Source organism: Bubalus kerabau, chromosome 2 (assembly GCF_029407905.1).
Source record: "Bubalus kerabau isolate K-KA32 ecotype Philippines breed swamp buffalo chromosome 2, PCC_UOA_SB_1v2, whole genome shotgun sequence".
Taxonomy (NCBI): Eukaryota; Metazoa; Chordata; class Mammalia; order Artiodactyla; family Bovidae; genus Bubalus; species Bubalus kerabau.
This window is the reverse complement of record NC_073625.1, coordinates 96,805,458-96,827,176: the sequence shown is the minus strand read 5'-3', so window position 1 is coordinate 96,827,176 and position 21,719 is coordinate 96,805,458. Positions and strand designations below refer to the sequence as shown.

At 36.1% G+C, this 21,719-nt stretch overlaps 1 protein-coding gene across 15 annotated transcripts in view; it reads left to right on the top strand.

Annotated features, from left to right (window-relative positions):
* Nucleotides 1-21,719, top strand: part of CBLB (Cbl proto-oncogene B) — a 225,981-nt gene that overhangs the window by 79,645 nt on the left and 124,617 nt on the right. For all 15 annotated transcript variants that reach the window (XM_055568035.1, XM_055568032.1, XM_055568033.1 and 12 more), the window contains one exon: nucleotides 15,498-15,644. In XM_055568035.1, coding sequence (XP_055424010.1) covers nucleotides 15,498-15,644 — 147 coding nt within the window. The remainder of the gene's footprint in view (nucleotides 1-15,497; nucleotides 15,645-21,719) is intronic.

The window sequence follows — 21,719 nt, the reverse complement described above, 5'->3', positions numbered from 1 at the left end:
GCAGTTTTACATAGAGGCCTTCCCTGATTTCTCAGCAGGTAAAGAATCTGCCTGCAATGCAGGAGACATAGGAGATGCCAGTTCGATTCTTGGGTGGGGAAGATCCCCTGGAGGAGGACAGGCAACCCACTCCAGTATTCTTGCCTGGAGAATCCCATAATCCCATGCACTGAGGAACCTGGGGGGCTGTAGTCCATAGGGTCACAAAGAGTAGGACATGACTGAGCAAAGCACAGTTTGGGGCCTATAGTGCTGCTGCAGAAAAATACTTAAATACTTTACATAGAGGCACCACAGTGAAAAATATCCTTTGAGATTCCTGCTAACAGAGTGCTTTTCAGATATTAAACATGCATATGATCACCTGAAGGGCTCATCAAAGTGCAAATTCTGAGTCAGCAGTTCTGGGGTAGGGCCTGAAGTTTTGCATTTTTGACAAGTGGTGGAGTGATGTTTAAACTGTGGTCCAAGGGCCGGATTTTGAGCATAATTGTTAGATATTTATTTTTGTTCTTGCCCTGGGACTAGACTGCCAAACTGAAATCTAAGGCTCACTCTTATCATTTATTCTTCTTCATATTTAGCTTTTCTTTTCACTTGACTATGAAAAGGCTATTGACATGAAGATAATAACTTAATTTTTCCCGGTGATATGTATATTATGGGTACTATTGGAAGACCAGTGATTAATAATAGATATTAACAGGATCCAAATTAAATCTACCCCCAACATACTGGAAATTCTCTCTGATCAGAAACCGAATGCTAGGCTGTGCATTGCTATTTTCAGACATCTCCATGCAGTACCTTATTCACATGTGTGTTGTACCAAACAGATGTCTGAGAAACAGATTTTTGTGACAGATTTTGACACAGGAAATGCAGCAGGCTCCATAAAACTTAATGGAAAAATGTATTGCTTAACTGCAGTCCATTTTTAAAGAACAGATTGCAGTGCTTTTCAGTGGAATCAAATGAGTCTTCTCTTATGAGCTTTGGCACAGTCTCCATACCCAGAGAATTAACTCTTGAGAATGTCACCTGGTGGGATGGTACTTTAGGGGTTATTGATAATGTTGTGTTTGGGGGTTGGAGTTGGTCAGCTCCGAGTTCTACTTTAGATCATGGAAAAAGAGGTTATATTTCTTTACGACACTAAATATTTATCTGGTGAATCATTTCTGGAAGTGAGGGAATTACTGTGGTATTTTGAAATGGGAACACATCTTCTCAGATGTGCATTTGCAGTGTGATCTATGAGTGGGTTTCAAATGGTAATACACCAGGGGCGGAAAGTCTGCCAGAGTAGAACATCTGCTTCTAAGACATAGGCTTCTGGAGCATTCCTCTCTGAGAGCTCTTTTCTTTTGCTTGTTTTCTCAATTTGTTAAATCTAGATTATATTTCATCAATGACACAGGAAAGAAACCCTCAAAATTCAATTACTGTCCTAACAACAGAGAAATCTTCAATGAAAGCTTTTAAATTTGGCTGAAGATGTGTTCCTTTTTATTAAATTATAGCTTGTGATACATTTTATGGAAAGTGGTTTTGTTTTTCAAACTCCCCTTGGCTGTAGTGCTCCCTGGTGGAGTCATGGTTGGATATGCAGGCCTCGGCATCCTTGAACAGCCTGTGTAGGTGATGGGCTGTGCTGGTTTACTGCACAGGGCTACAGGATGAGGTGATATCTACAGTGTGGTCTTGCTGCCCTAGCCATCTCTTTCCTGAATACAGATCACTTCTGACCCTGCAATGTGTCATATTGCGAGGCCAGTCTACACCCACATACTTTGGAGTATCAACCTTGCTGCTTTTACCTGGCATGTTCTCTTGCTTTTTTCTTGCCTCTGAACCCTTTTAAAGAGGGCCAGAGTTGAGTACATTCTCCTGTGGGCTCCTGTGTTGGCTGAAGAACCTTGAATGTATTATACTTTGTACAATTACACTGTATTGTTGCTGTGCATTTTTATATCCGATTATAAACGCCTGGAAGGCAGGGATATAGCTGGTTTTCATCTTACTATTCCATTGCCTAGTGTAGTGGCAGATTATTACAGAGCCTCAAAAATATAATATATACTAAATGGAAAAACCTTTATTTTAAAGTCATTGGAATTTCATATATGTAGATCTCAGTTTCTGTACATATAATATCATTCTGAAAAATGGGGAGAACTTACTTTTGTGCCATTAAGGTAGACTTTTCAAGAAATAGCATGTTTCATCATAAGTGATATGCCAGAAAATGAAATGATTAATTGGTGCTGCTTTTACAGCCTAATCTTTGTCAATTATTTGTAGTTTTTCTTTGTCTCTTAGTATTTGGTTCCTTAAGAAATACTTGATTAAGCAGGAAATAATTATACAGGAAATAAAATTTTCTTAAGTTAATGCATGATTCTTCTTTCATCATTCTAATATTTAATTGAAATATTAAATGTGATTTCTTTAAATATTTGTAGTTTCTTTTTTCTATTAAGCTTTAAATGATAGGTATCACCAGGAGAGGCATAATGATTGATTCTCATGTTTAGTGTATAAATTAAAACTTACAGTTCTTGGGTGCAGTAGTACATCTGTTGAACCATTTCATTAAATTTATTTACATGGTACAATGATATGTTTAACAGTATCCTTAAATGTCTTCTAAAGATTATTATATTGATGGTTTAGGTAGAGCTGGAAGCCAAAATAATTATTCTTTAAAAAAAAAAGTCATTGTGTGTACTTCAGTGTTGCTAAGTAAGGGATTATTAATAGCACTTGACTTTTGATCAGAGACCCCATGAATAGAACTAGACAAGCCAAAATCCAGAATGATTTCTTATCTAGACACATGTCAAATCTAGTTAATGTTAAGTCGTATTTAGAAAATGTGATTTAAATGGCAGTTCAATTAAAAAGACTGCTATACAGTCTATAAACATTTCAGATCTTTGCTTACATTTTATGTACATATAATATTAAGGGGATTCTCTACCTTTGACTGAGCATTTAAGACTTGTAGAAATTAAGTCTGTTATCAGTATAAATCAGTGGATTAGCCTAATGGTATTTTCACACTTCAGTTCATTGTGTGGTTATCTAAATAAGTATGTTTTGGAAATTAAATTTCTTCTGATCCAAATCTGAGTAGGCTAACTTTCCAATTAGTCTAGTCCAGATTTCTTCCAAAAATCTCTTTTGGGTAGTTTGTTTTAGTATCAAGGAAAATATAGAAGATGTAAATTTTGCAATTTCCAATGTAAAAATACTTTAAGTAGGAATAAAAGTTTTATTTTAAATAGTGTTTGATTCTTTATCCATAAGTTATGTACTTACGTTAACAGAAGAGTGTCCCAACCTTTCAACTGCTACTGTTGCTGACAATAATGATAATAATAGTAAGTCGGTAGCACTAATAATACTAGTAAAGTTTATCAAATGCTTGCTGTGCCTTACATTTACTGCTGTGTATCAAACCACATAAAATTTAACAGCAAGTATTATATGTTAAGATTCCGTGGTGTTGGGTTCCGTTTTATGTGGTCTTGGCTGGGGTATTGATTGCCCTCACATGCCTAGCATTTGTTGCCCCCTTGTACCTGAGGACTCACTAGGGCCTTTCCACATGACTGCTTGGGTTTCCTCACAGCATGACCACTAAATTCCAAGATTGTTTTCCAAGATGCAAAGGCAGAAACCACAGATCTCTTAGGGCCCAACCTCAGAATTTACATGGTGTAATTTCTACTACTTTCTACTAATCAAAGCAAGGCACAGCCTAGCCCAGGTACAGGGGTGAGGGGAATAGACTCCATGATGGGAAGAGTAGCAAAGACAGTTTGACTATCTGTAATCTTCCGCAAATCCTCTAAGTGCTGTTGTAATTCGTATTTTAGAAATGAAGGGTTACTTAGTATGCAAAGTCTTTCGGACACTGAGTAATTTAAGCTCACGTTTAGGTTAATTTGACTCTAGAGCTGGAGCTTTTAACTCTTGTAATGTTTGATCTTCAGAGTGTGGATAGATTAAATATGTTTGTCTTTCTACTCCAAAGCCACTGTCTAAGGGTGGTTTTATTTATGTGGTGGTTATTCCATTGCAGTCAAGACTAAAATAGCAGAGAGAGTTGATTCATATTATTGATCAGCCATCATGTGGTATACATAAGTCTAAGTTATTTCTAAACTCTTGACTGAGATGAAAGTTAAAATTCGTACATGTGATATTGTAATTTGCTTACTGTTAGCACATTTCCTTATCAAGAACAAATAAATAAAATCAACTTTTAAGCCATGTTTCCCATTGAGCATACTCTGTTCTAGTAGTCTGCATTTTTCGTATGGTTTCAATATTCTAATGTTTATTCATTAACATGAAGAACAGAGCTTTTAAGTTGCCTTTTATGTATTTATTTTTTGTTATTTCTGCTGCTTTGTGGTTTAGTTTTGGAAAACAATGTTATTTAAGAATTTTACTTTGTTGAAAAGGAAAGAAAGCATCAGAGATGCCTATTATAGTAATGAAAAAAATAAAAATTAAGGCTTCCCAATATAATTTCAGTTTTCTATGTTAGATTTTTCTTTCTTGTCTTTAGGATTTTTTCAGTCTCAGACTAAAATATATTGAGAAAAGTCTGTAAACTTAAAATGATATATAACACCTTGTACTTCATATTAATTGTAGGTTGTGAAGTATATTCACAGTTTTTACCTAAAGCCTATGGGCTTTGTGAGCTATCTAGTCACCTCCTACAAGCCAAAATAAAGGTGATGACAACTCCATGGAATGTTATGGGGCCTCAGATTATGTACCTATAGTCTTCTCATTTTTATAGAGGACAAAACTTTGGATTAGAGGCTTTGAAGTAAGAGACAGGCAGTACTGTGTCTAAAGCTTTGTGCTCACATACTATGCTTTCCTCCACCATATTCCAGTATTTCCTTCATGAGACTTGACATTGGGAGTGTAGAAACCGCTTGTCTGCAAGGTCCTATCACCACTCTGGGAGCAGAATAAGCTAAATGCAGTTTAACTTTGGCAAATTTAAGAAAACCTTAGACCTTTATTTTAACTTAAAACATATACCGATCATTGCTATACTCAGAAAGTTTAACAAGTTTTTATTCATCCATTAGAGAAGGAAATGGCAAGCCACTCCAGTATCCTTGCCTGGAGAATCGTGCGGACAGAGGAGGGCTACAGTTAATGGGGCAGCAGAAGCATTGCACTCTGCTGAGCAGCTAAACAACAGTGGGTCCGGGCAAACTGTACAGCTAACATCTGTTACAGCTATGTTCTGCAATTATTTCACCTGTTTCTCATTTTGAAAGGAAAAAAAAATCCCAATATAATCAGTCTCACTGCTTAGAAAAGCACAGCATTTCTTTCTGAGGCTGTAGATCTAAATTAGCCCCCTTCTCTAGAATCATTATCATGTGTCTTGTCCGTGTCTGGTATGCTGAAGGGAAAAGGTGGACAATTGAATGCTCTGGTCATATGTCACTATACATTTCTTTTATGCTATCGAATGACAAGGATTATATGTGGTGTGCTAATTTATCTATAATAACTATCAGGCAGTCGCTTGCCCCTGAAAATAATTCAACTTAAATGGTGTATTTTTTAGATTATCATAAAGGTAGGAGATAATGTCACCAACTAGATTTAAAAATAATGAGACCAGAATGAGATGATTTCCACATTTAGTTTGTCAGTAGCTGTACTCTTTGACCTTTGTATTCCCTGCCTTATATCCTAAAAATGTGAAATTATACTATTGTGCCAGTGGTGAATATTCTGTGGTAAAGGGGTTAATAGTTTCTAGAAAATTGGAAGTCAGTGCTCAAGTACAAGGTTTGAGGTGACTGTGCACCAGAGATAGCTCTGGACCCGAAAGTCAAGCTCTGCAGCCGGGATGCCAGTGGGGCCTGTCAGAGGTCGGGTTGTTGCAGTGTGTATGGATCTAATCACTCTCTCTCCTTCAGGCACCTTGCAGATTTGCCTGAGAAAGTCAGTATAATGGCTTGTAATATTTTTGAAAATAGGAATATTTAAAGAAAAAAATAGAAAAACTATTTATAAACTATCCAGAGATTACTACTGTTTATGTCTTTTACTGTATAGTCTATATTTTCTGTTTGTCTGTATAGTGATACTTAGCTTTTAAATAGTACTTAGTACTGGGCATACTATTTATTGTCTTGCCTTTTTCACTTCACACTTTTTATAGAGCATGTTCATGTGTGTGCACACACACACACACACACTCTGTGTTACCATGTGGTATCCATATCAGATTATACCAAAAATAAATGAGAATTGCTTGGCAAAATAAAGTTTAGTTTTATATTTGCCTCAACCATTTGAATAAAGATAATTTTAACCCTGGGGAAAAGATGAAATAAATGTCAGGTTTGTAGTTTTCTTGTCAGTAATGCACAACCTGAGCACCAGCAAAGAGATGAGCTCTCTCTCTGCTCTGTGGCTCATTTGTTTTTCGCTTGTTCCATTTCTGGGGAGCTGGGTTGAAATGGGACAAAGGTATCAAGGAGGAAACTCCAGAGCCAAAGGAGGAAGTAACTGTCAGGGAACAGGTAATGTGATGGGAAACTGTGTTTATACTTCCTCAGAAAGTATGACAAATGTGATCAGTTTACTTGGGATTCTGGAAACTTCACATTAATTTCCTTTTGCTTGCTGTTGTTATATTTTGTTATTCACAAAGGAGAAAAAGATAGTGAGAGAAAAGATAGTGGAACTCACTAAGGTTTTTTTTCTTTTTCTCACTTAGTGTCAAACACTGGATTTTTAATTCTCTCTTACAGCAGCTTTTGGTAAAGTTGATGCTTCACTCTGTAGTGTTCTATAAATTGTTTTTTTGTACTGCTGCTATTGATCTGTTTAGGTCAGGAAATTCTGATGTATTTATTCTTTAAATATTTTAATGGTCATTAGCGTTAACATTTATTGGGTATCTATTATTTGTAAGAAGCTGTTACAGGTATAGTAAGACTTTCTTCTCCAACAAAGACTTTTGCTTTGATCGAGGTGAAGTGCAATATGTACATAAAATAACTGTGGCGCTTTTCAGAGAGAACTTTCTCCTATGACAGGTGGTGTGAAGCGGTGGCATTTTATTTAATTTATGGGCTGCACTGGGTCTACGTTGCTGTGCATGGCCTTTCCCTGGTTGCGGTGCATGGGCCTCTCATTGCAGCGGCTTCTCTTGTTGCAGAGCATGAGCTTCAGGGCACACGGACTTCAGTAGTTAAGCACTCGGGCTCAGTTGTTGGGGTGTACTGGCTTAGTTGTCTCACAGCATGTGGAATTTTCTCAAACCAGAGACTGAACCCATGTCCTCTGCATTGACAGACAGATTCTTAACCACGGACCACCAGGAAAGTCCAAGTGGTGGCATTTAATAGCCTGCTAGATGACATTCCAGAAAGGGGGATGGAAAAGATACCATGGTCGTACTAGCTTAACATAAAGCTGGGGCAGACGAAAGTGCAAAAAGCTGAGACGTAGGAACTTTGAATCAGTGAGGAGGAAGAGGTGGCTTAATCCAAAGTGTGGATCAGAAAGGGCAGGAGGCCATTCAGATGCCCAAGGAGGAAACAGAGAAGTGGTGTGAAGAATGATGGAAGGTAGCTTGGTCCCACGGACAGGAGAAATCCTCGAAGAAAATATTATTGTGGAAAAGATGTAAACTGTATTCTAATAGAGTATTCTGTTACTCTATCCTACTGAGTAAAGGTAAAAGCTATCTCTGAAATGTGAATGTGACAAAAAATAGAAATAGTGGTGTAGGGAATGTAGCAAGTAAAAATAATTAAGAATTTTCAGTAGAAACAGTAAGTGCTGACTTAATTGATATAATCCAGATTGCTACTTCATTATAATTTTTATGGTGATCTGAGAAAAGAACAAAAATAAATCTATTAATAGATTTAAAAATTCAGTTGTTTTTCATGGCCAAGTTTATTTGATGACGAGACTGTTCTTTTATCACATTACCCCAGGACATAAAAATATAGTTTAAACTTCCAATGTTGCTTTTTCTTTTGAAAAAGAGCCTAGCCAAAAAACAAAAAACAAAATACACAACGAAGTTCTACTATGATTGCTTCTGGTTGCTTCTATTTGAGTCATTGTCAATGACAGCTTTCCACATAGTTCACAGAAATTTCATTGTATTTTATGTTAAATAGGAATGCAGGAATAGATATGTTTTTCTTTTTCTGTCTCATGTAATAGAATGGTCTACATTTTTAAGAGTTCTTAAAAAAAAAAGGTTTCATAAAAAAGTACTTGTTACCCTTTAGGTTTAATCAAAAGGAGTCCAGCACTAAAGACAAAAGTTTTTCTTTTTTGAAGTAGATGTTATTACGCTTTTAAACCAGATGAAAGTATGAGTGATCATATCATACTGTCGTGGTTTCTCATAATAAATTTTTCATATAAAATTATTTGTTGAAATTATCAAAGAGATAATCCTATGTTGGCATAGCTGCAAAGTTAAAATAGCTGACATTTAAAAAAGATTATATGGGAAGCTTTATTGAATGTATTGAGATAAGGCTTATTGTAGTTATTTTTTTTCATGCAAACTGCTGTCATAGTTGTAGGAAATTTCAAAATCCACATGAAAGACCCTATTCACCCTTGGAATTATCTAATTCCTTCCTAATTCACCTTTACTGTACTGTTCCTACCCACTTCAGGGCTATATTCTGGTCAGAACTGCATCCATCACCCCCAAAGTTGTAGACTCCTCTGTCTCTCTCACTGATTACTACCTTTATTCTAGTTCTATCTCAGTTTTATTCCCACCACATTGTTCTGTACCTTTGGCAATCTCTTAGTCCCTTAAATTCATTAAAACTATATGAATACTTGATGAATTCATCAAGAGTATACGACATAGTCTAGTAGACACTTAGGATATGCAGAATAAATGAATGGATTAGTCAAATACTCTTTCATTATTTGCCGTGGAATTATAAGAAGCCACCATGACAATTGATGATCCTAATATGAGAATGATGATTTTTACCTTATTGAGATAGCCATCAGTTTAAATGACAATAGTATTATATGGGGAAATTAAAGACTAGGATATTTATACTTTTAAACAGAGGTGGTAGGTAGAATTAATAATAATAATAATAATGATTATTTACTGAGAGTTACTAGATGCGTTAGGGTCTTACCTTTATACCTTACATACTCCTCACAAGACAGGCATTTTTATTTAAAATTTTTAGAGATAAGGAAGCTGATTCAAAGAGAGAGGTTAAGCAACTTGTTCACAACTACCAGCAGAGTAAGGATATGCACTCAGTATGTACGGTTCAAGGCCAGTTTCTTTAATATAGGATAGCTGAAGAATTAGACAGAATGTCTTCTTGGTGTCTCCCAGGAACTTGTCAAAGGATGTTACATTTGAATGTGATGGGAATATTTCATGTTTTAGTTGTGTTTAGGTAAGACATTTGTAAATTGCCCATTTAAAACTCTTTATGTCATAAAGCAAATTCATTTACCCTGAAAGCATCATCCTTATTTTGTGGGATAGTGTCTTGCACTTATTGGACCTATGTAGGCAACATGTTTGAGATTATACTGCAGAGATCAAAGGATGCCCAGGGTTCATCCTTCCCAACCACAATTTTGCGCTTGGTCTCCCTAGCCTTGTTAGTGGTGGATGATTTATCTTTTAATGAAAGGGATAAAACCTTCCTTGGTTACCTATTTTGGACTGACATAGTTTGCTAAATTCTTTTAAAGTGAGCAGTTCAATGAAGTAACCTGGAGCAGCTTGAAAAATTACCCTACTGCTTGTGTCTCAGGTTAGAAAGTTTCTGCTCACACTTCTCTTATGTCTTGGGTTAGACTCTGGGATTTGGGCTTTTAAGATTGCTTCATATTCCTTGTAAATTGATGCAGTCACTATGGAAAACATTAAGGGGGTTCCTTAAACTAAAAATAGAGTTGCCGTATGATCCAGCAATTCTCCTGCTGGGCATATATCCAGAGAAAACCATGAATCAAAAAGATACATGTACCCCAGTGTTCCTTGCAGCACTATTTTTAAAATAGCCAAGACATGGAAGCAACCTAAATGTTCATCAACAGATGAATGGATGAAAAAAATCTGGTATATAGACATAATGGAATGCTGCTGCTGCTGCTAAGTCACTTCAGTCGTGTCCAACTCTGTGTGACCCCATAGACGGCAGCCCGCTGGGCTCCCCAATCCCTGGGATTCCCCAGACAAGAACATTGGAGTGGGTTGCCATTTCCTTCTCCAGTGAGTGAAAGTGAAAAGTGAAAGTGAAGTCGCTTAGTCGTGTCCGACTCTTAGCGACCCCATGGACTGTAGCCTACCAGGCTCCTCTGTCCATGGGATTTTCCAGGCAAGAGTACTGGAGTGGGGAGCCATCACTCAGTCATAAAAAAGAATGAAACAATGCCATTTGCAGTAACATGAATGGACCTAGAAATTGTCATATTAAGTGAAGTAAGAAGTAGAAAAACAAATATCATATGATTTCACTTATATGTGCAATCTAAAATATGGCACAAATGAGCTTATTTACCAAAAACAACAAAAACAAACAGACTCACAGACATAGAAAACAAACTTATGGTTATCAAAGGAGAAAGGGGGTTGGAGAGGGATAAACTCGGAGTCTGGAATTAGCAGAGACAAACTGCCCTATATAAAATAGATGAACAACACAATCCTACTATATAGCACAGGGAACTAGATTCAGTATCTTGTAATAAACCATAATGGAAAAGACTATGGAAAAGAAAACATATAAATGAATCAGTTTGCTATACACACAATATTGTAAATCAACTATACTTGAATTAAAAAAAAAAAAAGATTTGCTTCTTATTCCTCTTAGTTGTGTTGAAAACTTTAAAACATTTAGGCAGGGGAGTGGATGAGATCCAGTTTTACTTCAGACTCTCAGGAGTCATCTTAATAATAGTCTCTGTTCCCAGGATGAGGAAATGAAAGGTGAGACATACATATAATATGTATATGTCTATCACAATCTTCCAGTTTATCCCCTTCTTACCTCTGGTGGCCGTAAATTTGTTTTCTGTATCTGTAACTCTATTTCTGTTTTGTAGGTAAGTTCATTTGTAGCCTTTTCAAAGATTGCGAATGCAGATAGTTTTCTGTATCATCTCTGCCCTCTCCTTTGTCTTTTTTCTTCTCTCCCTCCAGCTGCTTCAAGGCTTCTTTAATATATTAACATATTTACTGGTTTACCCAGTGTTGACATCTAAAAGCTACTTTTTGGTTACCTGGTGTATCAAAATACCTTGATTTCAAAATTATTTCTTAAAAACAAAATCTCACACCGAACAAATTTTTAAAATGGCTTGGGGATTCCTACTATACGGATTTCCCTGGTGGCTCAGATTAGAGCATCTGCCTACAATGCGGGAGACCTGGGTTCAGTCCCTGGGTCGGGAAGATCTCCTGAAGAAGGAAATGGCAACCCACTTCAGTATTCTTGCCTGGAAATTCCCATGGATGGAGGAGCCTGGTGGCTACAGTCCACCAGGTTGCAAAGAGTTGGACACAACTGAGTGACTTCACTGTAGGGGTGGCAGAAAAAAATGACTTAACTTGTGATTGTTAGTGGGGGATTAATGTAGTAGTAATTAGTCAAAATAAAGTATCTCTTATATTGAAAATCACAGTGTTGCAGAATTTCTTGTAAAGTTATATTTAAGATTATTGAGTCTTTTTTTGTTGTTGTTCACTCACTCAGTCACGTCCAACTCTTTGCAACCCCATAAACTGCAGCACGCCAGGCTTCCCTGTCCTTCACTGTCTTCCAGAGTTTGCTCAAACTCATGTCCATTGAGTTGATGATGCCATCCAACCATCTCATCCTCTGTTGCCCCCTTCTCATCCTATCTTCAGTCTTTTCCAGCATCAGGGTCTTTACCAATGAGTCAGCTCTTCACATCAGGTGACCAGAGTGTTGGAGCTTCAGCTCCAGCATCAGTCCTTCAGTGAATATTCAGGGTTGATTTCCTTTAGGACTGACTGGTTTGATCTCCTTGGAGTCCAAGGGACTCTCAAGAGTCTTCTCCAATACCACAATTCAAAAGCATCAATTCTTTGATGCCCAGCCTTCTTTATGATCCAACTTTCACATTTGTGCATGACTACTGGGAAAACCATAGCTTTGACTATATGGACTTTTGTTGGCAAAATAATGTCTCTGCTTTTTAATATGCTGTCTAGGTTGGTCATAACTTTCCTTCCAGTGAGTAAGCATCTTTTAATTTCATGGCTGTAGTCACCATCCACAGTGATTTTGGAGCCCAAGAAAATAAGAGTCTGTCACAGTTTCCATTTTTCCCCATCTGTTTGCTGTAAAATGATGGGACCGGATGCCCAGATCCAGTCAGATAAATATTATTTCCTTAGTTGTTTAGTGAGAAAGATACATATTCTCAATTAGGATGCTTCAAATCCTTTTTAAGTAGTCATCACTTTTGGTCATAGGATGAGCAGCAATCAAGTGGGCTTAGGGAAAATTGGCAAGGTATGGAAAAAATATCCTAATAGGAAAGAAAATTCATCTGCAAAGAAGGTATGTCGTTGTTGACTTTGTTCCCACTGTGTCTAGATGATTAGAGGTGACTGTATTCTTGGATTTCAGTTTCAAAATTGGAAGTTATTTATATTTAAATTGGTATATAAAAGTGCATAGTGGAGTGGGGAATTAAAGCTTATAATGTAAAGCAAAATATAGTAAACAAACTCCCACACAGTCATATAAAAGACAAACTCATTTGTTGTGACAGTAAATTTAAATGACATCAGCCGAATTAGCTGTAAGTTATTTTCATTTCTTTGTGTGGATTGCAACCTCAGTAAATCAATCTTTCAGATAAAGGATTTCAAGAATAATCATTTACATATGTATGATATGCATTTTTTAAAAAAATTAGTTAGAAAATATATGTTCTGGTATATGTGAAAAATAAGGTAACAGAAAACTTGCATTAACATGTTTTTAAGAACTTGAATTTCCATTTCTTTAAAGATTAAAGGCAAAAGAGATTTTTCCATTGCTTTAGTTTGTACAAAAAGTCAAATAGAAATGTAATCTTCTTGTAGGAAGAAGAAAATTGAACTGTACACACAGTTTATAATTTAACAGTGATTGGTTGTATAGGTAGTAGTGATACTAGGGTTTCTAGACTGAAGATTATAAAGTATTGCTATTTCTGTTTTAAAGCTTAGTGCCTACATAGTCAGTGGATCAAATATCCAAGATGGATAATCACTGGTATTGTGCTTCAGGCTTTAGATCTAACAAATAAAAATGAAAAACATTTGGATATGATTAAAGAACAAAGAAACAAGGGGATGGATGGAGAGCAACCAATTCAGAAAATAAGGAACAGTTGGTTTACCCTAATTACAGCCATCCTGATTTTTCTTTTTTGTTTGTGTGTATCAATTGGAAGTTTTGGTCAAAAATTAACTCTTTTGCCTAATTATGGAAATAAATTCGTTGCAGCTTTTCAAAAGTGACTTTATGTTTTTCCTTCAACTCAAATTTCAAAAGACAGTTGCAGTTTGTATTGGCTGCATTGGCCACAATTCTTTCCTTTGATAAAGTTCATCAGTTCGCTTTTCATTTCCTAAGACAGAATCTCTTATATCAACCATCATCTAAATGAGGATGTGTTGACATAAATGAGAAGAACAAAGATTCAACTAATTAAGGGAGTTTTACTTTTGAATTAGGCTGAGTTGTACGGAAGTGTGGGTGAACCTAAGAAGATGGTGAAACATTTTGCATCACCCAACCATAATGATTTTGCAGATTGTTTCTTGTTGTCAATCAAGCACTATAATAAGGCCCAAGTTCTGACCCTCATAAATTTCTTTCTCATAAATAATAAAGGATATGGAAATTGGGACTTTGTGGTTTTTCAATAGAGATGAACTTTTTGAGATGTCAGTTACTTTATTGCTTTCTTCTTTCCTACTTTTCCCACTTTCTATCACAAGTACTTTTATTTATTCTGTGTTCATCTTATATAGGATACATGCTTCTTTTCATTAACTACCGAGAGGTGCATACTATATAATCTCTTTGGTATGTAGCGTGTCTTTTTGTTTGTTATTTGAGAGTCATTAAATACAGGTACATGTGTAAAAATGAGGCAGATAGCCACAATTTTCAATTTCAAAGTCCTTCTGAAACTTTGTATGGCATTATATGCATTGCAGATTTGATGGCTTTCTCTATTTTTCCTCTGTATTTACTTGCCTCCTACCTGCCCTTGACCCCTCAACACATACACAAAAGCAGCTAAAGCTTCAAAATGGAAAGATATTATGTATGTGCCTATTGTGTTCTGGGGATTCTGAATAAGCAGGAATATAAAGAGGCAAGGTCAGCTGAAAACTGAGAAGTTCTTTTGTATTTTATCTTTCAATTGCTTCCTTACTATTTGCAGTAACAGTTTGGGGCTGACTAATACAATATATGTTGTAAACCTATGAAAAGCTTGGAAGGAATATAGATGATACTATTAAAGTATGAATCATGATTTGAAACATGCTGTAAATCACGTCAAAACCCCCAGAACTTAACATGGAAGTTAGAAGAGACAACACCGACATTTCCCTCACTCTAAACCATTTTTTCCATGCCATAACTTTTTCTTTCTAAAACAGAGACTTGATCATTTCCTTAATCTTTTAGTCCACTTTGGCTCCCCATTCCTTATCACAGTAGTTTTTTATGGACTACCTTGGAATTACCTAGAGAGCTTCTAAAATGTGTACATATCTGAGGCTTATCATCAGAAACTGATTTTTAGATAGAAGTGGCAAGTGTATTTGACAAAATCTGTTCATTGGTTCAGATGGCTCTTTGTCATGTCCCATCTAAACTTTCTCATCCCATCTCAAGCCATCTGTTCCACTCATCTTCTGCTCTTCTTTAGCCATGCTAAACCTAGATAGTATCCAAATAGTTCTGTTTCACACTTCTGTACTTCTCTATACACTCTTCCTACTATTCAAAATTCTTTTTTCCCTCCTGTCTTTCCCCCCCTTTCTACTCTGAGTCTTTCATCTGTCGAACAACTGCTTATCTTCCTAGATTCTCCGTTAAGTGACACAACTTTCCTTATTACCCCATGTAGAAATAGTTACTCATTTTTGATTAACATTTATATTTGATTATGAGTTTTCTAGGTGTCCATCTCTCCCATTAAATCCATGTAATTTATCTTGTTCATGTTTATATTAAAGGAATACATGGGTGATTAATAAAAACTCTGTTAGGAATTTAAATGTATAGTTTCTATGAACATTGTTCTTAAGGGCTTTATTGATTTGACCTAGGTTGGTTAATTTCATTTTTCATGATATATATTCCCATTGAAACTTATGTGCCTATGTATTTACTATTCTCTTCATTTTTCCCCCTTTGTGTCTACAGACGAAATCTCACAAAACTATCCCTTATCTTCAGTCACATGTTGGCAGAAATCAAAGCAATCTTTCCCAATGGACAGTTCCAGGGAGATAACTTTCGTATCACGAAAGCAGATGCTGCTGAATTCTGGAGAAAGTTTTTTGGAGACAAGTAAGTATAAATCATTTTATAATTTGGATCCATATTTGAAGAATGAGGAAACCTGTCTCCAGTTCCAAATGGTATAGATTTTCCCTGAGTATTTCTAGAATGTTCTTCAGTGTTTTCGATAAGTACTTTTTGATTGCTTTTTTTTTTTCCTGTTTAGCCACCAAAAATATACCTTAGTAACCGAATAATTTTGTTATTACCAAGTAGATATTATGATATGTATTTATTTGATGTGCACTCATTGAATTAAATAGTTTGCTCTAAGAAGCAGAGGTATGTAAGATACAGTATACACGAGAAGCTCATAACTTTATAATTCAGTGAACATAAAACACATATACAAAGTAAAAGGTAGAAAAGGAAAGATACTTTAAAAAATGGCATAAATAAATTGTTGTGACAATTCAGAGAGGGCAACAGTTGCTTCAGGATTGCAGCCATCAGACACTACTTCCTAGAGGAGGTGAAACATAAACTTGATGAAGATCTGAAATTGAAATGAGAAAAGGCCTTTATCCCTGGGATTCAGGTTTTCTTTGTGTCACTGCACAGAAAGTAAACATGTATAGGCAAGATACAGAAAAGAGGATAATGCTATCACGAAGTTGCATTATCTCACAAAACAGCTAAAGGTATTTATTTTCCTTTAGGTTTTTTCTATCCAGACACAAGCTCAGGTGAGCTTGGTAAATAATAGGAATTAAATATCTGAAGTCTGCATAACTTAAATAAAACTTGCAAAACTTTTATCAGGAATCTCGATGATCAGGACATGAGCATCAGGAGGCAGATGGTTTCTTTAGTAACCTTTTAAGGGTCCCTCAGTGTGTCTTGCTGGAGAAGGAAATGACAACCCACTCCAGTATTCTTGCCTGGAGAATCCCATGGACAGAGGAGCCTGTGGCAGGCTACAGTCCACGGGGTCGCAAAGAGTCGGACACGACTGAGCGAGTTCACGTTTTCACAGCGTGTCTTGAGTGTAGGCAGAACCCTAGCTTAGAGTTAAAAGTGATTGCTTACACTCAGACTGTTGTGTTCTTTTTGTAGTTAATTTCTGTATTTATACATTAGCTGATGAAATGACATAAAACGTTGGAATACACGACTGTGAACATTCTGAGTCCTCTGACACTGATGAATTAACTGTAATGTTAGGTTTCCCTTATTTTTCTTCATGAAGTGCTGTGTTTATCTGTAAGCTGCTCTGTGATTAGGGCACATACAGAGCAATGCACATTTGATTAGATATACATTTTTTTTACTTCAAAAATATTAAAGCCTTTATCCCACCTCTTAAATAAAAAGTATTCTGAATTATTTTTAAGCACTCCTGGAGATAATACTATTTCTACATTTAACCCTGACATTCTGTATTCCAGAGATCTAGCTATTTGTAATGCTCCTATATCCATTCACAAATGAGGACTTAAAAGAAGAAAATATTCATCCTCCTCTGAATTAGCCTAACATCCAAGAGTGTACTAATTAAATATTTGTGAATAGTAGAAAGCAGAAAGGGATTGCAGAGTTCTGAAAGTAAGAATTAAGGACTTCTTGAAGTTACAGCTCATATATTAATACTCTGAGCTTAATCCAAACAGTTGGTAACCTTCAACACAAACTATCTTAAAATTTTAAGAAAATCTATCAGATGAATTGCTTGTGGTATTTCTTTTTGAAAACTGAAAATTCTGGTGAGTTATAAAGTTGTTTGCTAGTCAAAAGGCCAGTGAAAAATGGAAAGATTGCTCACGTTTTTCGAGAGAGGAGTTTGTTTTGCCAGTACCTCAAACCACAGAGAATTATGCATTTGAGACATCTTTACTTCCCTTTATTTACAACCATAGACATTAAGGGGCTGAAATTTCTGTCCAACTGCTGTGTGAGTGAAATCACTACTAAATCAATTGGGGGATTCTTGAAATGCTGATGAAACATGCTCCCTACCACCCAAAACCCTTGTAACTTTGTCTTCTCCTATCTTTGCTTACTTGAAAAAGCTTCTTAATTTGTCTTTAAGATTTTTACTTTTGGGATGAGAGCTAAACTTAAAGCTTCTTCTGGAACACAGACATATTTCTATAGTAATCAGAATTATGGTTCTTTTATTAGATCATTGGAAAAACCATCTTTGTATTCTCTGTGGGTTTTCACCTTATAGTTCCATGGTATTTTATTGAATTAATGGATGAATGAATGATGTAGCATTTTAAAAGGTTGAATCCTTTTATCTTTTTTATACTCTAATACTAGTCTGCATTTTTGCATAACTGGGTTCTCATTCAGAAGTATTCCTGTTATTTATCTACATATTGAGGGCATATGACAATGCTTTCATTTGACCTAACTAGTGCCTTTAACGGAGAAGGCAATGGCACCCCACTCCAGTACTCTTGCCTGGAAAATCCCATGGACGGAGGAGCCTGGTAGGCTGCAGTCCATGGGGTCGCAAAGAGTCGGACACAACTGAGCAACTTCACTTTTACTTTTCACTTTCATGCATTGGAGAAGGAAATGGCAACCCAGTCCAGTGTTCTTGCCTGGAGAATCCCAGGGACGGGGGAGCCTGGTGGGCTGCCATTTCTGGGGTCGCACAGAGTCGGACATGACTGAAGTGACTTAGCAGCAGCAGCAGCAGCAGTGCCTTTAAACCTGAATGTATTATTGTTTCATAAAATGGAACTATTGAGTGGTTAGTTCTACAAACAGCCAAACAGATTATGATTTTCATAAACCAACTTTAACTTAAGGAGTATTATTGTGACATTTTCCCCAAAAGGGAAATAAGAAAAAGTCAATAAGAACACAATATTCAGATGGAGTTAAAATTGGGAAAAAGTTATTGTTCAAAGGAATTTAGGAAAATCCTAAAGGCAAATTTAGCATGCATGCCTAAAAACCAGGCAGCAGACAAAAATCTTGAGGTATCATGTGCCTAATGCTTCATTTCTGTGCTTCTCAATCTTTTTGAAGTCATGGTAAGGCCGGCCTCTCTGCTCAAGACCTAAGCACAGCTGCCAAGAGGTTCCGCCTATCAAAGTCTCGAGGGGATCAGTAACACATCATGTGTCAGGGTAAACTGGTTGGGAAGTTCTGTAGTTGTTAGATTTGGGGAAGTCCTTAGTTGGTAGATTTTTATGTGAGGTTATTGAATGTTTTAATAGTTGAGTTCTGCTTTTGCTTTCTTAGTCTATTGACAGGAGATAGTAGAAGTATGTAGAAAAAGAGGAGTGGCATTATTGAGTGAATGTTTCGAAGTAAATTCTGCTAAATCAGACCAATACCAGACTGAATGTTTACCCTCTGGGTTAGTAGTTTATGACCCAGAAACTTTCAGCATGAGGCTCAAAAAATTAAGGAAAAGATTCATTAATGTGATTAGACTCTGGGTAGCAGTCATTTTTCCAATAAGCAAGTCAGGTAGAAGTTTCCAGGCTCTTCATGCTAAGCATTTCTTCTTGATGTTGAGATTCAGACATGTGGTTCCACCCAACTTGGAGATTTTATCTCTGACATAAAAGTTCTCACTGACCCCTCAGTGTTCCTCTTGCTCTTGATTTTTGTCCCTTATTATACTGGATCTTTTAGTTCTTAAATTCCCACAAGCTCTTGCCATCTCCATATGTATTATTTTTCATTGGCTTCTTTGAAGTCATTTGTCTGGTTATCTTCCCACTAGATTATAAGCCCCGTGAAATCAGGCTGATTTAATCGGTGTTTGCGGTTCCCAGAGTAGTTCAACACGGTGTCTCATTTGGGGACGTTCGGAAGAGTTATTGGTTTAATTCTGAGGAGTTGTGGAGTAGAGACATGTGTGTGAGCACGTGCACATGGACAGACAGTGCTTGCTTGTTCTGGAGGCAGTGTCTTAGTTACAGCTTGCAGCTAGGTCATCCATGTTCAGATTCTGACTGCAGCATTTGTGAGCATTATCCCTTTGGACAAGCTGCTTGGTTTTTCCATGTATCAGTTTCTTCATCTATAAAATATAGATGATAATACTGAAAAATGTGGATGATAATAACAAGAATACCTACTGTGTTACTGCAAAGATTAAAAGAGCTAAAATATACCTATCAGGCAGGTAGGACAGTGTCTGGCACATAATAAGTACTCTGTGTTGTAGAATAATTAAACAGTTTAAACCTTTAATCTTGCTCAATGTCCCAGGAATATATTTATTGTTAATTCTACAAATAATAAAACTAATATTCAACTTTACACGACAGAGATGCCATGGTCTCTAGAACTCTAAAAGCAGAAATCCAGGAAAAGTTAATAAAAGTTTTCTAAAATTGTGTATATGCTATGTAAAAGTGGGGTAGAGTATAAGAAACTGTCCTGCTGACCATGTGGAAAAAAAAAATGCTCTGTTTAAAATTCAGTTCATTACATCTACCTTTGATTTCCTGAGGAAGTTGTAGGGACCTTTTGGTTTCCTGTGTTTTCTTTTCACTTTTAATTAGAAACAAATATGCCATAAAATACATTTTTTAGCATACTAACTAGATCAGTTTTCCCTCTAATCAAAGAAAAGGCAACTTAGTCATATTTAATTAAATAATGCATGATAGAAATGAAGAACTCTTATAAGGAGAAAAAATAAACTGAAATATTAGTTCTTTTTAAAAAAGAATTATTAAAAAAAACCCTTAAAGAGCTTCTATTTAATATTTCTGTTACTTTGTCACCTCCTATTGTTGCCTATTTTAAAACAGCCAAGTGTCTTTAAATCATAAGGAAAATAAAATGACAGGGCTATTTTGTTCAATTCATTGCAGGAGGATCCCAGATAGAAAAGGCAAATAACATGTGAAATTATAATTTTCTACCTCTAAACAGTATGTATTTCAAGTTGGGGGATACAGTATATACAAAGATGATAAATAACTTAAAATCAGTTCTGTCCTATTACAAAAGTGCTTAAGAAATGTCACTAATAGTGAATTGTTTACTAGAGTGATCAGAATTGTTTACTTGGGCTCCATGGAGGAACTGGTGTTCTGTATGAGTTGCACATGTGTTAATAAGGAGGAGGCAGAGGAGAATGCTCTGAGGGGGATGAAATTTTCATGGTGTCTGCTGTCTTTCCAAAAAAAAATGCAGAGTAACTTGAAGTTTCCATGAATGGCATTTTTATTGTTGTTGTTTTCTTTCACCTTCTTTTCCTCACTATGAACTCCTCAGTAAGTGACATTTGCTTCAGTGAAGTCACCATGAACTAAGTTCTGGTTCTTAACCTTGAAACATGGTTTCATTAGGTTTCACCATGAGTATGTCTATAGACTGGATATATGTTACTGAGCTTACAAACTGATCTATAATACAGAATGATACTTTGATTAATTTACAATGATCAGTGCTACTATAAAGCAGATGGGAATGCTCTCATCACTTCAGATAAATTATATGTGGAGCCATATCATATCCAGAACATTCTTTGGTGAACATGGAATCTAAATATGGGGTGGTACTGTAGAAATTCCCCTGCTTCAAGGTCCAAAGTACTTAAAATTATCACTCTCTCTTGGACTGTACCTTGAAAGCTCTGTTTGTTTCTGCCTCTTTGGCCTTCTTTTTTTCCCATAGACAAAAGTTATACCTTTTTTAAATTGAAGTATTTTTTTTAATTGAAGTATAGTTGATTTACAGTGTTGTATTTCAAGTGTATAGCACAGTGATTCAGTTATACATACATACATACATATGAATTTATAGATTCTTTCTCTTATAGGTTATTACGAAATATTGTGTAGTTTTCTGTGCTATGCAGTAGATACTTGGTGTTTATCTAAATTATAGATAATAATGTATACATGTTAATCCCAGACTCCTAATTTATCTCCCCCCTTTCCCATCTGGTAACTGTAAGTTTGTTTTCTATGTGTGTGGGTCTGTTTCTGTTGTATAAGTTCATTTGCATCAGTTCTTTAGATTCCACATATCAGTGATAGCATGTTATTTGTCTTTCTGGCTTAGTATGATAATCTCTAGGTCCATCCATGTTGCTGCAAAATGGCATTATTTCCTTCTTTTCTATGGCTGAGTAATATTCCACTGTGTGAATATACCACA